General features: G+C 37.8%; 1 protein-coding gene across 1 annotated transcript in view; it reads right to left on the bottom strand.

The window, feature by feature from the left end:
* The window catches only part of LOC107752750 (unconventional myosin-VI-like), a 57190-nt gene that overhangs the window by 6870 nt on the left and 31613 nt on the right, over nucleotides 1-18707 (bottom strand). The window contains exons 20-28 of the mRNA XM_016568790.1: nucleotides 17797-17927; nucleotides 16408-16485; nucleotides 16133-16262; nucleotides 15905-15995; nucleotides 14685-14835; nucleotides 11583-11791; nucleotides 9140-9218; nucleotides 5010-5170; nucleotides 4477-4512 (exon numbers count right to left, since the gene is read on the bottom strand). Of these exons, the coding sequence (XP_016424276.1) occupies nucleotides 4477-4512; nucleotides 5010-5170; nucleotides 9140-9218; nucleotides 11583-11791; nucleotides 14685-14835; nucleotides 15905-15995; nucleotides 16133-16262; nucleotides 16408-16485; nucleotides 17797-17927 (1066 nt within the window). The remainder of the gene's footprint in view (nucleotides 1-4476; nucleotides 4513-5009; nucleotides 5171-9139; nucleotides 9219-11582; nucleotides 11792-14684; nucleotides 14836-15904; nucleotides 15996-16132; nucleotides 16263-16407; nucleotides 16486-17796; nucleotides 17928-18707) is intronic.

The raw sequence follows: 18707 nt of genomic DNA, 5'->3' as shown, positions 1-18707 counted from the left end.
AAAAAAAAATTACAAATGCTGTGAAAATACAGGTATCGGTATCGGCGAGTAACAAAAAGGAAAGTATCGGTATCAGACTCGTTCTGAAAAAAGTGGTATCGGTGCATCCCTACTGTCGTCGTTAACAGTTCTGTCCACGGACAGAAGTCTGTCTAATAATCAGATAGAACTGTTAAACAAAGGAATTAAAATGTATACAAAAAATTATTATAATGATTTCTTATATATTGTTAGTAATAGAAAGGCAAATATTATAATAGTAGTGCTGTCTTTCTCGTTTGCCGTCAGCATACAGCAAATACGCATTTATATCATTTAAACAAGTCTTTGAATGACTAATGAACATCTAATTTCAAAAACCTTGCAAACTTAGTCGAATCCAGCTGTGAGATCTTATGAAGTGTGCATTTGTATCCTGCACGATTGCGTGTACTCTGCATGACGGTCGATCCGTGCGAATTGAATACGGACAGGAGGAGAGTTCAGCTTCATTGAGACGTGCGATCGACAAACTTTATATCGACCATCGCCCACCCTGCTTTCCAAGGTATCGGCATCGGCTGTCAAAAAACCAATATCGGTCGACCACTATTTACATTTGTAATTACACTGTTGACCCATCCCTTACACCTTAACCAACCCTTAAACCTACCCATACCACCAAACCTGTCCCTAACCTTACCCGTATCCTACCTCGATAGCAGCAAAAGTGTTTTGCAATACAATATGAACACAGTAAGTACATGGTACTTATTTCTGATGTAAGTACATAGTAGTTAAGGCCATTTAATATAAAGTGGGAGTGTGCACAGAGTTATAGGATTTGTCATTTAAACTGACCAAACAAATACAAATTTAACTGTTTTGAAAATAGGCAATTGAAAATAGCAATTCAACGTAAATCCAATATAATGAGAAAACATTTTAGATGTGAAGCTTCACTGAAGCTGAACTGGTGCAAACAAGCCTGTGCATGAGGAGAGAAATATTCAACCATTTTAATGGATACAAACTACATTTGTTTTAAGAAAATGTCAGTAGTGCTTGCCTGTGCAAAACTGGTTGCGGGTTTCCAGGGAAATATGTGTTTGCTAAGGTGTTCTGGGAAGTTTTCAACAAGTTTCTAGGCACCGCTAGGTGCTGAATGTTTGTTACCATGTTTCTAGGGTCTTACTACATGTAGGTAGTTGCTGTGTGTTCAGAGTGTTTGATACTGGGGTGTTCTGGGTAGTTGCTGTAGCATCCCTGCTTTAATGTAAACCTATGAGATTTTTTTTTTCACAGCCTGATCTGAATTTGTCCTACACCTCTAACCCCAAACATAATGGTATGAGGAATAATAATGATGCTATGATAAGCACCGCTAATGATGAACTCCGATAACTAGGGTTGGGTATCGTTAGAAATTTTCCAGTTCTGATTCCGGTTCCAGTTTTGCCTAATGATTCCGGTTCCATTTAAATGAACAATTTTTTTTTTTTTACTCTTTTACCTTCATTGAATGTAGTGTTGCTGGAAGGTAGTAAGTAATGTTGAGTAATGCTAGTCCATCAATCACATGTGCTTCAAAGTTGATGTCTTTTACACTATCAATAACATTTTGCTTTTCAAGCAGGAATAAGCTGGTTGGCCAAATAGTCTCTTGAGGGCTAAGACACTTGTTCATTTCCCTAAATTAATGAAATATTAACTGTTATACTTATATAACAGTGCACAGTTATCAAAGATGCGAGTGCGCATACAGTCGTGGAAAACAATGTGTTCGGCAGTTAAAGACGCGACGCGATGCGGCGTGTCTGTGGAGTGCGCGTCATGGGAAACATTAAATGTGCTCAGTAATTAAAGAGGCAGGGCGGCGTTTCAGTTATTTGGTTTGTGACATCCTTCACGGGAAACGCCGGCGCAAGGCTGCTCACAGCGCTTGGTCACGTGTCGCACCAGAATCTGAATAAGAACCGGTTCTCGGTTCCCAACCCTAACGATAACCTTATGGGAGATTGTTGTTTGATTAGCTGACTTCAATAACAAGCACATAATTCCCATCCTACTTAAGACAGACCTGCCAAATCATTTCCACAGAAGACAATTATTCTAGAACCTGAGGCCAAGATTTAAAGTCATAAAGTGATGATGTCACCCTACAGCCTTAAAGCAAACTTTCTCATATAAAAGCTGTGACAGGAGTCCCAGAAGAGACGGCGGGTTGTCAGTGTGTGTCTGGGAGGAGCTCTTGCATGGCTGAACATGGTGACACTGGATGTAGGGACACTCTGTCGACTCTGACAGCTGTGAAGAGCAAAGCAGCTTAACGGAGACCCTGCGAGAGAAGTCTCTGAACCAGCAACCCTGCTGATTAACCCACTCATACAGGGGTAAGCGGAGTGCTAACACAAACACACAGAGGACCAGAAATGAAATGTCAACACTAGTGCTGGGGAAGCTACTCATAATTCCAAGCAGTTAAACTACAGTCGAGCAAGCGTTTAAAAAAGTAATTACTACATTACAAACTAATAACAAAAAGTACTGAACTCCATTAAAGCTATTTAAGGGGGGAAATACCTTTTAAAATATACAGCGGCCCCAAAAATATCTACATATTAAAAATGTATATATATATATACACACCAAAATATCAAACCAAGTGGCATTAATTGTAAAGATACTGTAGCACAAGCACATTTTCCGAGATTTAAAAATAGAAGTTTTTAGAGTAATTTTATTAAATATTAAAATGACTGTTTATTATATTATATTACATTATATTATTAATGTTACAAAAGATTTTGAATTTCATATAAATGCTGTTTCTACAAAAATGTTAAGAAGTGCAACCATTTTCAAGACTGATAAGTAAACAAAAGTGTCTGAGACTGCATTTTACCATAATTTGTTTGCAGATGTCATTTGATTTGATATTTTATGCAAAGCAATGATATTCATACATTTTAAGCACTGTTTAAAGCATTCAGTGACTACAGCATTCAGCAGAAATACAATATGAAATAAAAATGTAAATATAAAATTCTGCAAAAGAGCTGTACAAACCAAACCTCTAGAATTATTACTATAAAAATACAGTTAGTTAGAAGCACCACTGCTTCTGGTTAATGACTCCACAGCACTGGTAAACTGCCATATGGGGCATTTCATATGGGTGCAGAGAAGACCAAACAGGCTCATATTTTATTGTGACAGATTTCCCTCTGCTGTAAGCTAATTGAAACTGATGACTCCAGATGACAGCACAAGGAGGAGGATCATAAACACACTGCAACAAAATTCTCATTCCTTTTAAAGCAACCCTTAAACACTAAAATGCAAAGCCAAGTGTCTTTAGTACCATCATCCAGAGCTGAAAATTTTCATGCTGAGAGCTTGAGACATGCATACATCCAACATATATTTTGAGGCAACATAAGTAAATGGAAATAGGGTTGTTGAGCTCCTAACATAAAGAGAAAAAGGAAATAAGACTGAAATGGATCAACACCTATAAGAGACTCCTAAAAGCTCCATGATTTTTTTTTTACTAACCCACAACTAAATTTTAACATTTTCTGAGGAAACATGAGTAGTGCTTGATTGTAAAATAAATTGCAACCACAACAATAGAGTGTTCTGAGTGGTTGCCGGAGCATTCCTATACATTCTATATTGTGTTGTAGAGCCCATTCTCAAGTCTCTATGATAATCTGATCTGTAGATATGACTTGGATCCTTCATTTAGTGCAAGTTTATGGGATTTTTGTGTCTCTTTTATCATTTGTCAAGCAAAAAAATTTTATATTATTGTATATTAATAGGATAATAAGAATAATATTTAGTAGTGCTGTCAAATCGATTATATTGTTCATATATAAATAACATACATTCATATTTATATATGATTTATATTATATATAAATATATATTACATATATTTCTTAAATATATACATGTATGTATGTATGTATATTTATATATACATATAAATATCCACAGTACACACACATACAATATGTAAACACAAACATTTTTTGGACTCGATTAAGCACGATTAATTCATTTAACAGCCCTAATATTTAGTGTTGGGGGTTTGTTCAAAGTATGAACAATAGTAAGAATGATTTTAATAGAAATGTAATTGGTCGACACCTGTAGGGAAAAAAAAAACTTTAATACTCAAGTCCTTGATTTCACTGGTTCATGCTCCATTTCTGTTGGAAAACACAAATCTACAAATATAACCACATGCTAAGTCTCTATTTAATTCAAGAACTGCAAGAAAAGAATTTATTCAAGTACTTTATGAAGTAATTAGGTTAATATCAAAACTAAGAATTAGCCCATTGTTTACTGTGACTTTCTATGAGTAATCTTCTATCTAGGCTGTGGTGAGATTAGGAGGACAGGACGTGATTGTCGGTGAGTGTGGTTAGACCGAATGAAGTGGAAAATTAGGGGGGGAAAAAAGAGGCCTGTTCTAGCCCTTACATCTCTGTGAAGAACCAAACACCTGTGGTACCATAACTGGAGGGGAGAGGAAGCAAAAAAAAAAGAGGTTTGGATGACAACACGGTCTTCTCAGCACCCAGTTAGCATGTGTAATAACAGCAGAACAGCCTTTTATTTTATTATACATAAAGTAGGAACAGGCGACACTTCTTTGTCCACTTCCATTAACTAAATTAAATATGACTCTCGGTGCTGCACCGCAGGCGTCTCGTGTTTCTGTTTACTTGCTTTTGTAGACACACGAGTTGGCCGCAGTAAAAATGATTCATGGCATTTATGTAACGCTGTCTGCCAGAACCTTGTTCTTTGTTTGTTGTTCTGTTGCCGCTCGAGACCATACAGGAGCTTTTCAGATGGAAATCTCCATATAAAAATATCTGTGGTTTATGTGCGTTTTATGAATGGTAACCAGGGCACAACCCGGTGTGGAGTCTTCCTTTGTTTGATTTCACCCGGTGACGCTGTTTGAGACGTCAACTTTATTTTATTATGGTGTGTGTGTTTGTGCGTACCTGCGCAAGCTGGGGTCCATTTGAGCTTCATCCTGGATGAGTTCTGCCTCGCTCTGAGCGATCCTCATGGCCAACTCTCTGTCCCTCCTCTCCTGCTCCAACATGGTCTGTCTCTGAGTCTCTTCCTCCCGCTCCAATGCCAGCTGCATCTCAAGTTCAGCCTGGAACAAACATACATTCCCACAAATCAATAATACACACACACAATCTCAACACCTTCGGCGTTTGCCACACCTGTGCCTTCTTTCAGTTCCAACTGGATGGCAACACACAGAGACACAAGCATACAAATGGGTGCCGGCAGGGGTGCCGACGGTAATGACCACATATTTGAGCTCAGAGCATTGAACTGTGGTGGGCCAAAGAAGAATTCCAATGAGTTTGACACCATCCCTGTTAAAAAAGAAAAGACTTTTGGATGCTTGTTTGCTGGTGTCCTCAAGCAAAACCTCCTTTGTGGACCATTTTCACAACATAGATGCGAGTTGATTTGCTGAATTTTGTTGGTGAGCAGCTAGCTAGATCAGCACCAATCCAGAACTAACCAGTAAAACCCAGCCTGGACTCCATTTAATGGTTTGACGGGCGCAGTTTCTGCACTGTCAAACAGCTTCACAGTATTAAAAAAGAAAGTAACAGAATCAATGATGCAAACTTAAAAAATGAGGCAAATCCAAAATTCTGTAGCAAGACAATTATTCAGCTCCATTCAGTTCAATGTTGGATCAGTTCAGCTCAAAAACTGTGTAAATTAATTTAAAAAAAAAAATCAATTAGCGATAAGCACCTCAACTGAAGACAATAGTGTTTTATTCAGCTTCATTCACTCTCATGTTGTTCCAAACCTGTATAAGATTCTTTCTTATGTTGAACACAAACAAAGATATTTTGAAGAACCAACCAGTTGTTGGTTGCCATTGAGTTCCATAGTAGGGAAAGAAATACTATGGAAGTCAATGGGAACCATCAGCTGATATTTTGACTACCAGCATTCTTCAAAATATCTTCTTTTATGTTCAACATAAGAAATAAATATTTGGGTGAACTATCCCTTTAAGTCAGTTCAATGTTCATTAATTTCACTTCAATAACAGCATCAATGTTGAACAATTCATGAATTATGAATAAATTTGATTCCGCTAAGAGAAGCTATACAGGAGACAGTAGTGTCATTATTCAGCTCAATTCCGTTCAAGTTTTGCTCTCATCTGACAGTATCAGTGCTTTTTAGACCCAACTAAGCAAACAAAAGCCGACAGAGACAAAGAACCCAAACTCCATCAGGTGAGAGAAATTAAGGAGAAAAAACCTTGAGAAACAAGGCTCTGTCAGGGGACCAGCTCTCCTCTGGCCTAAATGAACGTTCGGGGTACGTCACACTGGCATTAGCTGGGAAAGGTGTTGATGCATTTCTTGTTTAAACAGGAACTCAGGGCAGGACTTGTCCCTTTCCTTAAAATATCCAGGAGCATTTAGTTAACATCACAGCCTTGAAATATAATGTGGTACTTGCTAGTCATAGGACGTTCTCAATCTGGAGAGCATTTGATTGGACGAAAATGTTGATATGCCCACGAGTGCCAGATGAAGAATATTTTTATCGGTTTTCCTAAAAAGGAAAGTTCAATTTAAAAGCGTATACTTGCTAACACCTGATTTGCTGACTTTAAGGAAGGTTGCAGCAGCTTTTTGGTCGTAACATTTCTCTGCGCAATCACTAGGATGCTGTTTAAGGCAGGCTACAGAATTCCCTCAATCTCCCCATCCGCTGGCGCCTGGTACATCTGAGGGAAGAGAGATTAGCGGGGCGGCCCTGCCCCAGACGCACTGTAACCCATCTATAGCACTGCCCACTGAAAGGATATTAAACCATTACGGTCCTGCTGTGTGCTAAAGTCTGATTAGGTGTATAATCGAGGCTGTACTGCAGCCAGCCGGCTTGGGATTCTACGTCTAGACTGTGCTAAATGAAAAAAGGAAAAAGAATAAAAACAAATGAAATGAACAGCATGGTTTTAGATGTGTGAGGACAGTCTGGGACAGAGTCCAGCAGCGTGGTCCAAACGCATAGGTCAAAACAGAGCAAAGGAGTGATTGAAGAGAAAAGCTTAGATGGAACATTTTCACAGAGAAAACCTTGAACAGAAAGAAGAATGGTGCAGGCACTATTCTGATAGGAGGAAAAAGCAAGGCAGCTGAGGTTGAATACCCATATATACAAAGACATATATAGAGAGGGAGGGTTACAGCACACACTGGTCATGATAAATCTGAGCTATGAATCAAACTGCTAAAAGCAGGAGAGACTTGGTGGAAAACAGAGTGATGTATTATGGCTGAAAATAACAGATAAAGATTTTATAAAAGAGTGTGACAACAGTATTTGAGTGAATTGCAAATGTTTTCTTTTGCAAAGGTCTTCAGTTCATTCAAGGACTCCCAAGATATTTTTGAAGTTAACAGAAACAATTGTATTTTCAAGGCAAGGCGAGAGAATAAATAATGACCATTTTTATATAATGGGAAAGAAAGATAGAGGAAGGAAGAGAGAAAGACTTGGCACAATATAGAATAGAATAAAATCATTTAATGGAAATAGGTTTAAAAGACTTATAAGGGCTCATTTGTTAACATTAGTTAATGTTTTATCTAACATCAACTAACAATCAATATTTTTAATTAATTGTAGTTGATAAAATATAATTGTTCATTCATGTGAGCTCAGAATGCATTACTGTTATTGTTAAATATGTTAACAGATACAACTTCTGATTTTAAAAATGTATTAGTAAATGTTGAAACATTAACTAATATAATAAAATACTACAGAAGTATTGTTCATTGTTAGCCCATCTCAACAAATGTAGTTAACTGATGGAACCTTATTGTAAAGTGCTATCAAAATGGCACAGAAGGAATTAAATAATTCTCTTAATAGAATAGAATAGAATACGTTAATAAATAATAGAGTGTTGAAAAAAATAGAACTGGCACAGAAGAAAACTTGAATTGGTAAGGACCCTCAGAACAACAGAATCAGAATAAAATAGTGAATTTTAATAAAACAACAGAATGTTTTGATATAAAATGGTAGCTTGAAAATGGATTGAACCGGATTTATCCCTACAATAGAATAGAATAGAATAGAATAGAATAGAATGCGTTAATCAATAATAGTGTTGAAAAATAGAACTGGCACAGAAGAAAAATAGAATTGGTAAGGACCCTCAGAACAACAGAATCAGAATAAAATAGTGAATTTTAATAAAACAACAGATCGTTTCAATATAAAATGTTTGCTTGAAAATGGACTGATCCGGATTTATCCCTGCAATAGAATAGAATAGAATAGAATGCTTTAATAAATAAGAGCGTTGAAAAAATAGAACTGGCACAGAAGAAAAATAGAATTTGTAAGGACCCTCAGAACAACAGAATCAGAATAAAATAGTGAATTTTAATTTTAAAAACAACAGATCGTTTCAATATAAAATGGTAGCTTGAAAATGGATTGATCCGGATTTATCCCTACAATAGAATAGAAAAGAATAGAATGTTTTAATAAATAATAGTGTTTAAAAAAATAGAACAGTGAAAATATCACACAAGAAAAATAGAATTTGTAAGGACCCTCAGAACAGAAAAGAATCAGAATAGAGATTTTTTTACGTTTTAATATAAAATGGTAGATCAAAAATGAATTAAACCAGATTTATCCCTAGAATAGAATAGAGTAGAATAGAATAGAATAGAATAGAAAGCAGCACAGAAGCCTTTAAAGAGGCAGCATGGGCACAAAGCCTCTCTGCAGGATGATACATCTAGAGGGAGCAGCGCAAGGGAAGTCAGCCAAGCCCCCAAACACAGCATCACCATCAAAAGAGAGGGGACATAGGACTTTCACTCCGCAGACGCAGCATAATCCAGCCCCAGGAGGCAGGCAGGGGCTGATGAAAAAACCCACAGGCCGCTGTGGCAGCTCAATACAGTCATGATTATGCCTGCTGAACAGCCAGTCCTGGCCAGCTCTGAACATGCCAGCGTGAGACGGAGTGGGCATTTGGTTTGCCGAAGGAGTCAGCGGAGGAGAGGAATCAATACACAGAGGGAGCACGTATACACATACACACCTGCATGACTCGCTCTTCCTCTTCTCTTTTCTTTCTCTCCTCTTCCTCCTGTTTCCTCTTCTGCTCCATCTCGGCTTTCCTGATGGGAGAGAGATCGAGGGTGGACCGTTAATGAGCTACTCCAGCCTGCGGGGAATTATTCCTCCTGATCAATGACCCACAGGAAGGGACGTGAAAACACCCACAGGTGGATTCACAACTGTCACACAAAGAAACTTGGACTGTATCTTGTCTTTTTAGTGCATGTGAGTCCCTTCAATAGCAGCTGAAATTGAATAGTGCACTGTGAGCATTGTTGGTGAGCGTCGCCGTCGTTACCAAATGTTAGCATTTTCATATCAAAATCCCTATGCATTTATATACATCTAACAAACAGCAAACTAAATCTGCTGCATCTTTCTTTGTACTTTGTTGATCGTGGATTTGGGTATTGATACACTATATGCATCCTTGCCAAATCTTCGACCTTGAAAATAGGGAGATTTTTAAGAAATAAACATGAGGGTGATGGATGTTTGCTGCTCACAATGAAGGAGTGTGATTTGCATTGCAGTGGGTCCAAAAGTCTCAGAGCATTAGATAATTTATTTTTCTTTTTTAATTTAAATGTACATTTTTAATTACAAATTATATTAACATAACCGTCTGAGAAAAGTTTTCCCCCTTTTGTATGTCCCTCTTATGATTTAATGACAGTGGTACTTGAGCTGATATGAACAAAACCAAAAGGTCATGTTATAGTTTATGTTAATATATAGTTCAAAACGTAATTTATTCCTGTGATGGCAAAGCTGTCCAGCAGCCATTACTAGTCTTCAGTGTCACATGATCCTTTACAAATCATTCTAATATGTTCTTTCTTATGTGCTAATTTAGTGCAAATTCTGCACAAGGAACATTTCTTATTATTATCAAGTTAAGCTGTAATATATATAAACAGATATAAACGTAACAAATATAAACATCCTTACTGTCACTTTTGATCAATTTAATGTGTCTTTGTTGAATAAAATATTAATTTCTTTCCAAAAGAAGAAAGAAAAAAAAACAACTTTTGAATGGCAGTATGCCTATTTTTAAACTAATTTTACAGTCCATCATAATCCTAAAAATCCTACATCAAAATCCTAAAAATCCTAAATTTCTAGGTCTAAATTGGATGTTAAATACCTGATTTTCAATGTTTCAAAGTTTTGGACCCCACTGTATATCAAACCCTTGATATTTAGTGAGAGCCATCAAAAGAATGAACATGCTATTTTAAGTTATTTTGCAAAATGTCATAATTGGTAATGTATATAAATAAACTTAACAAATAATTGTATATGGTATGCGTGTAATGCTGTATAAAAGTTAGCTTTAAAACCTTGTATTGCTATCTGGCCAGGAAACAAAGAACATTACAATATATTTTATAAGGGGCAGGTTCAATTTATAATGGCACGGCAGACAGCATTCTTAAAAAGTTCTATATAGAGAGAGTGCAAATAACTTAAGGGCAATGTTGTTAATTTACGTCAACTGGAGTTATACAGCTAATGTTGGCTCCAATAAATCTATGAGGTAAAAGAGTAGTAAAAGCAGTATCTCTCAATGAGTAAAATTGGGCCATGCTAAAAGATCTTCTCCATCTCATCATGACCACATTCAGGGTGTTCTTATTATATACTATATTCTGTACTACAGTAGTCAACATTTGAAGTGGATCAAAACCTTTCATCAAAGTTGTCTTAAAACCTAAAACCAAAATGCGTTCTTGTCTTAGGACAACTTTGATGAACTTTTTGATCCACTTCAAATGTTGACTACTGTATACTGTGTATATATATCATTTATTATTAATATATTATTTACTATACTATATATAATTATTATATAATTTAATATCATTGTTAATGACATTAGAATTAAAAGCTTGCATGGCGCTTTTTGTATAAATGGAGCAGCAACTGCTTATAAAGCTGTGATCTAATCGCATTTACATTACATAAAACCTCCTGAGAAGGTTTGAAATTTCTGACCTGTCATTAAATGTGTATATTCATAAATAATGTGTATATTCATAAATAATTAAATCCAGATAATTTAGTAATCCATATGGGTTTCAGGTTTGGAAGGACTGCACCAAACATAAAGCAAGCAGCATAAAAGTTGCAGTTGTTGCGTATACTAGTGTGGAACTGAATATTTTTTGACAAGACTATAAACATAAAAATATCATCATGGCCTGATTCGTGAAACGATGACAGATGCTGTCCATGACAGCAGACTCTGGAGAATGCATAAGAGAGAGCAGGTCAAACCAAACCCTCCAGTGATGTATTAATCTCTCTGCCAATCCCCTCCCATACCCTTTTTTTCAGCTCCTGTTCTTCTTTCAAATGCACTGGGACTCTGACCTAATGTACGGTTCATCCTATTCGAAACTTGCGACGTGACTCACATGTGCCGGTCTTCTTCCTCCTGTTTGCGTAACTGCTCCTCTTCTTTGTGTCTTTTCCGTTCTCTCTCCATCTCCTCCTGGATGCGCTTGAGTCTCTCCGTCTCCTCCTGCTCCTGCTTCTTCTTCTGCATTGAGGAGAGGAGCTGCTCCGAGCGTTTCACCAGGCCCTCATACTCCTGCTCGATCTCCTTGCGGCTCATCACCGTAGACTGACAGTAGAGATGAAAAGAAAGAGTTGCATTTGATTTGATTTATTTGGATACATTTTTGTTATAATGTCCACTTTAGTTACTTATAAAAGAAATTTCTCAGTGTTTCAGACTCATGATTAAAACTGGTAACTTGTCTTTTTGAGCAGTTTATTGAAAGAACTGGTTCATAAGAGTCATTTGCTTTAGGAATCAGGCAATACTGGTCACTGAAAAGAAGAGGCTCACTTGTTCGGACTACACTTGATCGTGTTGTATGTTGAACTCAATAGAAAGACAAACCTGTGTGAGTTTCTTTCCTTCTGTGAAACACAAAATGAGAGCTTCGGTACAATACAATAAAAGTGGATTTATATCGCAGGAATGCAATAACAGTGTTTATTCATTTAGTCCGGATGCCAGAAAATAAAATAGGCACTTGTTTTGTATTTAATTAATTTGATCATCATGCAATCAAATGAATCAAGAGTTTTAGAGTTTGATGTTTTGTTCTCATTCTTATTTTATCCATATGATGTTAAGTACTAGTTTTTGTATTCTAAAGGCTGGATCCTCTTACTCATTTTCTACAGCCTTTAGAAGTGCTTCAGTAGAGTCTTCAGCAAACTGCTTGAATTTCAAATTTGACTCCTGGTCTTCACTGAAACATATTGGCCTCTTCATGTAAAACTGTGTGTGTTCCCTAACAATAGAACAGTTTTGTGCAAGGAACCAAAATGTATCGCGTTATTGACCAAACGTATTCTCACAAATGTCATTTGAGCTTGTTTTCAACTAAAACAAAATACTGCCTTTGTACATGTCAGAGCAGGTTTGACATCACTGATGGCAGACACCACTGATTTCCAAGTGTGTATTTAACATGACTGAAAATGAGATTTTCAAACTGAGGGTACTGTAGGATTTTCAGTAAATAACAACTTCTCATCATTTTTCATGAGAAGACTTACAATTTAGTGTTTGTCATTTGTATATTTATGATACTTTTAAGTACTTTTCAAAGCTTGACAGTATAAATCCCAATCCTAATCACAAAAGGCCACTCAGTGGCTCCTTTAAAAAGCTTTTCCTCCTGTGCTTCGTTAAACAAATTTGAACAAGGTTTCGCAAAAAAAGTGTCAGCAACTCAGTGGTTACTCTTTAGTTTGGCGACAGCGGTGATGCTGGGCCACATGCACCGCAATTGTATTAATATCCTGCAGATATTCATTAAACCTGGATGTGGATTTGGTGCCATCTGGCAGAGCACCAGAGGTGCGTGGAGGGTTGCAAACATTGTGAATGATCATTGTACCGCAGAGAGGTGGGGACTCAATGACAAGGTCCGTCTCACCCCCTAACGCTAGATGAGTTAGCACTAGTGTGTTGAATGACAGCCATTGACACAATCTACGTTATTAGCCAGGAAGGCCACAGTAATCTCCAGTCCAGATGGTAAGGTAATAGGAGGCATTGCCAATCAAAAACCAGATGATAATCGAAACGTGCTATGCTAATAACAAAGAGGGCTATCTCGGGTGCAGAAGTGCAGAGCGCATCTCATTTAGAGGGAGGAACGAAGTGTTCAGGTAGAAAAGTTTCAGCTCTGGTGCCAGCTATCTATCAGGGAGAGGGCGCAATGTCTCTCGAGCTCCCTGTCAATAATGCACTCCGAGTCTGACAGATGAGGTTGGGCTCCACGTAGAGAATACAACAATGCATATACTGCATTCAATCAGCCGCAGCTGAAAGTTCAGAGGAAGGCAAGAAATCAACACTAGAAACGGCATAATGCGGCAAAGCCTTGAAAATCGACTTGACAGAGTGTGGTGCGAATGTCAATGATGATCTGCAGACAGAAATCTCATTGTCGACTGTCGATTTGCATACTTTGTATTTATTTACTCTGCTGTTGAGAGCTAGATTTTCTGCTGAATGAGATGAAAAGCTTCTGCTCTCTTTCTTTGGGACCTAAAAAGAGAGACACTTGAAGCTGGCAGACAATTCTAGCCACAGCTTTAGACCGCCTTCATCAGGACATGGAAAAACACACACCTGTTGAATTATGCATGGAAACCGATATACGATGGCAGACTAAGAAAAGAGCTACACCGTGTAACATCATTGTGCTTTGTAAGCTGGAGGAGGTGAAAGGGGGTTTGTCAACCTTGGGCAGTTTTCCAGTGGAAAAGGCCAATCAAAAACCACATGCTAATCAAAACGTGCTATGCTAATAACAAAGAGGGCTATCTCGGGTGCAGAAGTGCAGAGCGCATCTCATTTAGAGGGAGGAACGAAGTGTTCAGGTAGAAAAGTTTCAGCTCTGGTGCCAGCTATCTATCAGGGAGAGGGCGCAATGTCTCTCGAGCTCCCTGTCAATAATGCACTCCGAGTCTGACAGATGAGGTTGGGCTCCACGTAGAGAATACAACAATGCATATACTGCATTCAATCAGCCGCAGCTGAAAGTTCAGAGGAAGGCAAGAAATCAACACTAGAAACGGCATAATGCGGCAAAGCCTTGAAAATCGACTTGACAGAGTGTGGTGCGAATGTCAATGATGATCTGCAGACAGAAATCTCATTGTCGACTGTCGATTTGCATACTTTGTATTTATTTACTCTGCTGTTGAGAGCTAGATTTTCTGCTGAATGAGATGAAAAGCTTCTGCTCTCTTTCTTTGGGCCCTAAAAAGAGAGACACTTGAAGCTGGCAGACAATTCTAGCCACAGCTTTAGACCGCTTTCATCAGGACATGGAAAAACACACACCTGTTAAATTATGCATGGAAACCGATATACGATGGCAGACTAAGAAAAGAGCTACACCGTGTAACATCATTGTGCTTTGTAAGCTGGAGGAGGTGAAAGGGGGTTTGTCAACCTTGGGCAGTTTTCCAGTGGAAAAGCTCACCTTGATCTTGGCCATGAGGGCGTCGGTGGAGGCGGCCAGTTCCTCGACCTGTTTGCTCATTTCCTGTTTTCCCTCTTTGAGTCCATTTACAGCTTCGTTGAATTTCTCCATCCTCTTCCTCAAATTTTTCACCTTCACCATGCCATCAATGCTGCCAAGAGAATAGAGACAATGGTGTTCACTTTTATGTCCAGTCTATTGGTTTATTCAAAAATACATACTTTGTACACCAAATTCAGCATTATATCAGTTGCTCACCAATGGATCCACTGCAGTGAATGGGTGCCGTCAGAATGAGAGTCCAAAAAGGTGATAAAAACATCACAATAAACCACATGACACCAGTTCATAAATGTACATCTTGTGAAGTGTAAAGCTGTGTGTTTAAAATAAACAAATCCATCAAGGCTTTATAACGAGTCCATAATCCATAATCTGTTGTCCTTTCACATCAAAATCCACCAACTTATTTGTCTAGAATTATTTTAGACTGTTTTCACTTGTAAACACTGCTTGATCTGTGCATATTTTTCTCCCGATTCAGACAGGATGATTTTTTCACTGGAGAAAGCAATATTATGTATTATGGACTCGTATTAACCCGGAAGCAATGGTTTGAAGATAAAAACGTCATAATGCAGTAAACAGTATTTGTTACTTATAAATACACAGCTTTTCACTTCACAAGACATTAACTGATAGACTGTATTATTGTGATGCTTTTATTAGCTGTTTGGACTCTCATTTTGATGGCACCCATTCACTACAATGGATCAACAGGTGAGCAAGTGATGTAATGCAAAATTTCTCAGAATCAACAAAAAAACAGAACATCATCTACATCTTGGATGGCCTTCAGCAAATGTTCATTTTTAGGTGAACTGTGCCTTTAAGATCTTTTCTAGTAGATCTTTTACTAGTAATAAAAATATGGTAGACCTTTCTTGGAAAAAAGTATAAAAGCTTTTCAAAATCACATGAAACAAACATGAAAGAATACATTTCTAAGAATTTTAAACTAGACTTTTTAAAAGATTTTTCATTGATCCAATACATAATTCAGATCGGTCACTGACAGCTTTTCAAAAACACCAAACAGATGCAAACAACACAGTGACACCACACTGACATAAGTGTTGGAAAACAGATCCTCACACTGACTTTACAATGCATGAGCAATCACGGTCACTAATAAGAGGCGTGCTGGTGTGTGTACATACCGAGGCTTGTGTCTTCTTCTGCATAGCCACATGCGAACAGCCTTCTGAATCTTGATGCAGGCACTGGCCCTGAAGCTCATTTTGTTCCTCACTGTGCCAAGTAAAAGAAAGAGGAAAAATATGCCTACTCATCAAACTGTAACACTGCACAGGTGAATAGGAGGGCATGGGATGCTTTTAACTGCTTTTATGAAAGGCAGTTTACTGAGGTTATGAAGGGTGACGTACATTTAATAACTGACAGTGTGCACCACTGGACCTTTTTCCAGCGGCTGCACACCAGCCACTTATTGACCTGTTTTACAAGCTCGGCCAGGTGCTCCGGATCGGACTTCATGATCTGGTCAAACTCTGCAAACTGAGGCAAACACAGACACACGTTAGGATTTATATAGCTGCATTTACGAGGTTCCCATGTGCACCAGCTTAATGAAAAAGTACAGCGGTTATAACAGTCTTGTATTATCCCAACCCTCATGAGAAATATCATAAGAAATTATCACCTTCCCGGGGCGAAAGAAAACCCTGGTCAAGCCAAACTTGTAATCGTTCTCGTTGAGGCCAAGTGCTTTAAACAGAGCCTGCAGAAGGAGACAATATAATCAGACAGTGCAGTGTGTACTTTATTAAATGTCTATCAGATATCAACAAGAATGGCATGACGGCGTCGAGCCTGTGCTTATGCTCGTTCATTTCAATGATGTTACATTTGATGTTTTTATGCCTTGGAAACTTAAACATTTGGTTTTCTGTGCTGTTTTGAACATTATTGCCAGAGTGAATTGTGAGTTAGAATCAGAATGATTTGAAAACAATAAACAAGTGAGTAATGTTTTCTGTCACTTTGCAGCTGAAGTGTTTATGAAGTTTGTAGCTGTCAAAGAGTTACATTATAGTGGTTAAATTTCCAGCTGGTATTGCAAATGAAAAACATAAATTGTTGTAAACAGATTTTTTGGGGGAAAAATGAAATGAATTTTCATGAAAAATGACATTTATAAAACAAATAAGCTCCTAAAAATGCTTAACTGAAAATCCAAACTAAAGGCCTGATTTTTCTTTAAGTAACACATCTCGAAGAATTTTAAACTAGACTTTTAAAAGATTTTTCCTTTTCATTGATCCAAGACATAATTAAGATTTGTCACTGACAACTTTTCAAAAACACCAAATAGATTCAAACAACACCATGAACACACTGTAACCCAGCTAAAGTTTTTATGAAGTTTGTAGCTGTCAAAAAGTTACATTATAGTGGTAAAATTTCCAGCTGTTATAGCAAATGAAAAACATAAATTGTTGGAAATAGTTTTTGGGGAAAAACAACATTTAAAGACCAAACATTAAAAAATGCTCATAAAATATGCTTCAGTAAAAACCCCAAATCAAGGCCTGAGAGAGACAGCAGGGAAAAAGCCCTTATTGTTAAACCTTGATTATACTCTACAGTCTAGACATTGCATTACAAGCATGATCATCAGAATAAAGAAGCAATTTTCAATAATTACAATCAATCATTAATTGCAGCCTAATCATATACGGTATTCGTGTGGAATCTAATTGTACATTTTATGATTAAGTAAATACTTTATATTTAACCATGGGTGTATGATTAAAATGTAATTTGACTTTCAAATGTATCTGTAACTACCAATGATAAACCACTATCATTTATCATGGAAATCAATGAGGGATTACTCTGTGCGTGCTTTGGCACATGGATATGAAAGGCCATGTAGTTTTTTCTAAAAATTAATCCACCTAGCCACCATATATCATACTAATCCTAATTATGTACACAAGAACTTTAGGTGAATAACAATAAGAATAGAATGAGCTATTATTAATTTTAGATGCAACGATCAAGATAAAAATAAACAATAGAGGTTTACTTTGCAAAAAAGTCGAGGATCAAGCCTTGTGAGCTTGTTGGGCATGTACTGCTTGTACATGTTGTAAAGCTCATGAAACGGAGCTCGGGAGGGGAAGCCACCCTGCATCAGGTCCAGCACTGATACCATGCCTGAGAGGAGAAGAGAAGTACAGTTCATGAAGCCAGTGAAGATACAGGATTTGCTGCATTAAAGACTGGAGCTGAAGCATGAAGCAAGTTTAAAGGGGTCATATGATGTTACAAAAAAGAACATTATTTTGTGTATTTGGTGTAATGAGATGTGTTTATGCAGTTGCGTTGCATCGCACCACGTAAACATAAAACCATGTCTGCATTTGTGATCGGAGAAATGACAAACAAGCGCTACTCTACACTGCTCAAAACTCAAAATATGAAAACTTACTTACAGTCTGTGAGTCAGAACAGCCGGCATTGTAGTCTACTCTACCAGGATCAGGAAACAGTCCTCCATAAAATGTGCTGCACACAAACGAATATTTGGGTTGAACTGTTCTGGAACAGTGTTGTAAATACAACTTAACCCCTAATTTCTAGTCGTGTCGTCTTTTGGAAGGCCAAACAAAGTAGTTTCGCTTTCACAACGAAACACACAGCATCACACACGGCGGGCTAGAGTGAGCGGCGGTGGGCAGGCTTGAGTGAGGAACTCAAGAAGGATTCGAGCCGGCGGGCTTGCGGCAACCACATGTGACGACCCCGGGCTGGACTCCGCTTCGTCCACGGTGAAAGCCGATCCAGCGATCCACAGCGCGAAGTTGATGTATTTCATTAGCGACCAACACGGATCAGCTCCAGGCATGACGAAGCGATATCGTCCTCTTTTGGAAGACCAAACAAAGTAGTTTCGCTTTCACAACGAAACACACAGCGTCTCCACGACATGGCGGC

The sequence above is a fragment of the Sinocyclocheilus rhinocerous genome, unplaced genomic scaffold (assembly GCF_001515625.1).
Source record: "Sinocyclocheilus rhinocerous isolate Xijiao unplaced genomic scaffold, SAMN03320098_v1.1 scaffold61, whole genome shotgun sequence".
NCBI classification, from domain to species: domain Eukaryota; kingdom Metazoa; phylum Chordata; class Actinopteri; order Cypriniformes; family Cyprinidae; genus Sinocyclocheilus; species Sinocyclocheilus rhinocerous.
The sequence above is the reverse complement of the archived record's forward strand: the minus strand, read 5'-3'. Positions and strand labels throughout refer to the sequence as shown.